The 1,953-nt window shown below is 25.2% G+C and overlaps 1 protein-coding gene across 1 annotated transcript; it reads left to right on the top strand.

Moving 5' to 3' along the window:
* Window positions 1-1,453: 1,453 nt before the first annotated feature.
* Window positions 1,454-1,666, top strand: BDR25DRAFT_236920 (uncharacterized protein; the record flags this gene model as incomplete). Its single annotated transcript, XM_033685569.1, has 1 exon — window positions 1,454-1,666. A coding segment is annotated over one exon (213 nt), but the record flags the coding sequence as incomplete, so codon positions are not given.
* Window positions 1,667-1,953: the final 287 nt, after the last annotated feature.

Below are 1,953 nucleotides of genomic sequence, written 5' to 3'. Positions count from 1 at the left end.
TTCCTCTATATAGAGGAAAGACAAGAGTAATAGAACTAGAAACATGTTACCCTTACCTTACCTACCTTATACGCTGTGCACACTGTACACCACTCTTACTCTTGCTACTTAAGTGCTCATACTATAAGCAGCTGGCTGTCGGAGCCTATTTAACATAAAGTAATAAAATTAAAGTCCTAGTTATACATAAATAAAGTTACTTATTCTTTAATATATAAAAGAAGAAATTAATGTCTTTTTTATAGAACATAAACTTTAATAACTACATAGAAGGTTTAGCTATCTTTGTACAGAACAGCTTTACATAATGCTTAAAAACGCTAGACATAACACTAATCTTTTTATACTTAAAAAAATTAAGAAGTTTTACTATATATATTAGCTATATAACTTAGCACTATAAAAATTTAAGTTTATAATTAAGAATAATTTATACTTTAATTATAAAATAGTAATTAATGTTGTATAAATTAGTAACTAAAATGTACTATATATAATTAACACAGATATATTATTTTAAGCAGCAACCTTCTTAAAATTAATGTCTACACAAGATACCTAGAACATGCTCTACAAGTGTTAGATTAATACATATTAAGGCCTACCTAATTACATTATATATAACTCTAGTATAAACTTTGCATCTAAAGATTTCTAAAATTATGTAAAGATTATAAGAGCAACATGTTAACAAATGCTAGTAGAAGCCTATTAGGCTATAGAGAAGATTAAGCGCGCGCACACACTACTATAACATGCATACAACATCCTCTATGCAGAATTAGATAATTGTACAAATAATAAATTAGTGTTATAAATAGCTATTAAAGCCCTAAATAATATAGTAAAACTAAATAGTCTTATACTTACATTACTTATATTTAAAATATACCTAAGAATTAACATAAATTCTGCACTATCCTCTAACATTACTACGCAGGCTAATGCTGTATAAAAGGCAATAAGGATGCTTTAAAGTAAGAGGGCAAAAGTTAATGTTAATTATATAATTAACACCTAGAATAGCTTAACATTATATAAAGTTTTAAATCTTCTACTTAGTTCTAAGGTAAAGACATAGCAAGAGAAGAAAAGATAAATTAAACTATATATAGTAAAGAGAATTAAGGCTCTAGACATTATTATTAAGATAAAAAATAGTCTAGTAAGACTCTACTGCACACAAGTTATGCTGTATTATTATACACAGGATAAAGATAAACCTGCATAAGAACTGCTAGATCTAGACAAACTAGCCCTAGTACAAAGGGATCCTTTATAAGCATAAAAAAGAGGTTGTCTACGCAAGCAACTAACTCTAATTAATAAACTACATAAAATAGCCTTTTAAGTAGTATTAAATTTATTATACAAACTAGAACTATAACTAGCTAAAAAAGGCTATAAAAGACTATATAAAAATTTTATATAAGACATAATATTTCTAACCTAGAAGAAAAAAAATAACTACACTTTAGTAATTAAGCTCTATGCAGACAGTATAATTATAAAACCTAGAAAACTATTTAAAAAATTAGACTATACAGAAATAAAAAGTCTAATTACAGGCAGTATATTTAAGGTACTTTTATATAATTTATTAGTTTATAAGGGACAAATCTTTAACTTTTATCTTATATATAAAGTTAAAGAAAAATTAACATAGCTATATAAAAAATTAAGACTAGTATTTATAAAACATTTTAATAAAAAGAAGAAGAAAATTCTTACATAGTCTCTTATAATTTAGAAAATAAGTTAGAGGTTAATTTTAGCTATTAGCTTATTACTAATAGCTTTATATAGTATGCACTGTAAGCTACGTAATATTACTTAAGCGTACATATAGTTAATAGATAAACTTATATAAACATTATTTACATAACTACTAAAAAAACTCTAAGAGAGCTTTTCTTTGCGCACAATATTTAGAGTTGTATAATGTCACAGTAT

This window comes from Lindgomyces ingoldianus, assembly GCF_010093535.1.
Source record: "Lindgomyces ingoldianus strain ATCC 200398 unplaced genomic scaffold BDR25scaffold_33, whole genome shotgun sequence".
Classification (NCBI taxonomy): Eukaryota; Fungi; Ascomycota; class Dothideomycetes; order Pleosporales; family Lindgomycetaceae; genus Lindgomyces; species Lindgomyces ingoldianus.
The sequence above is the reverse complement of the archived record's forward strand: the minus strand, read 5'-3'. Positions and strand labels throughout refer to the sequence as shown.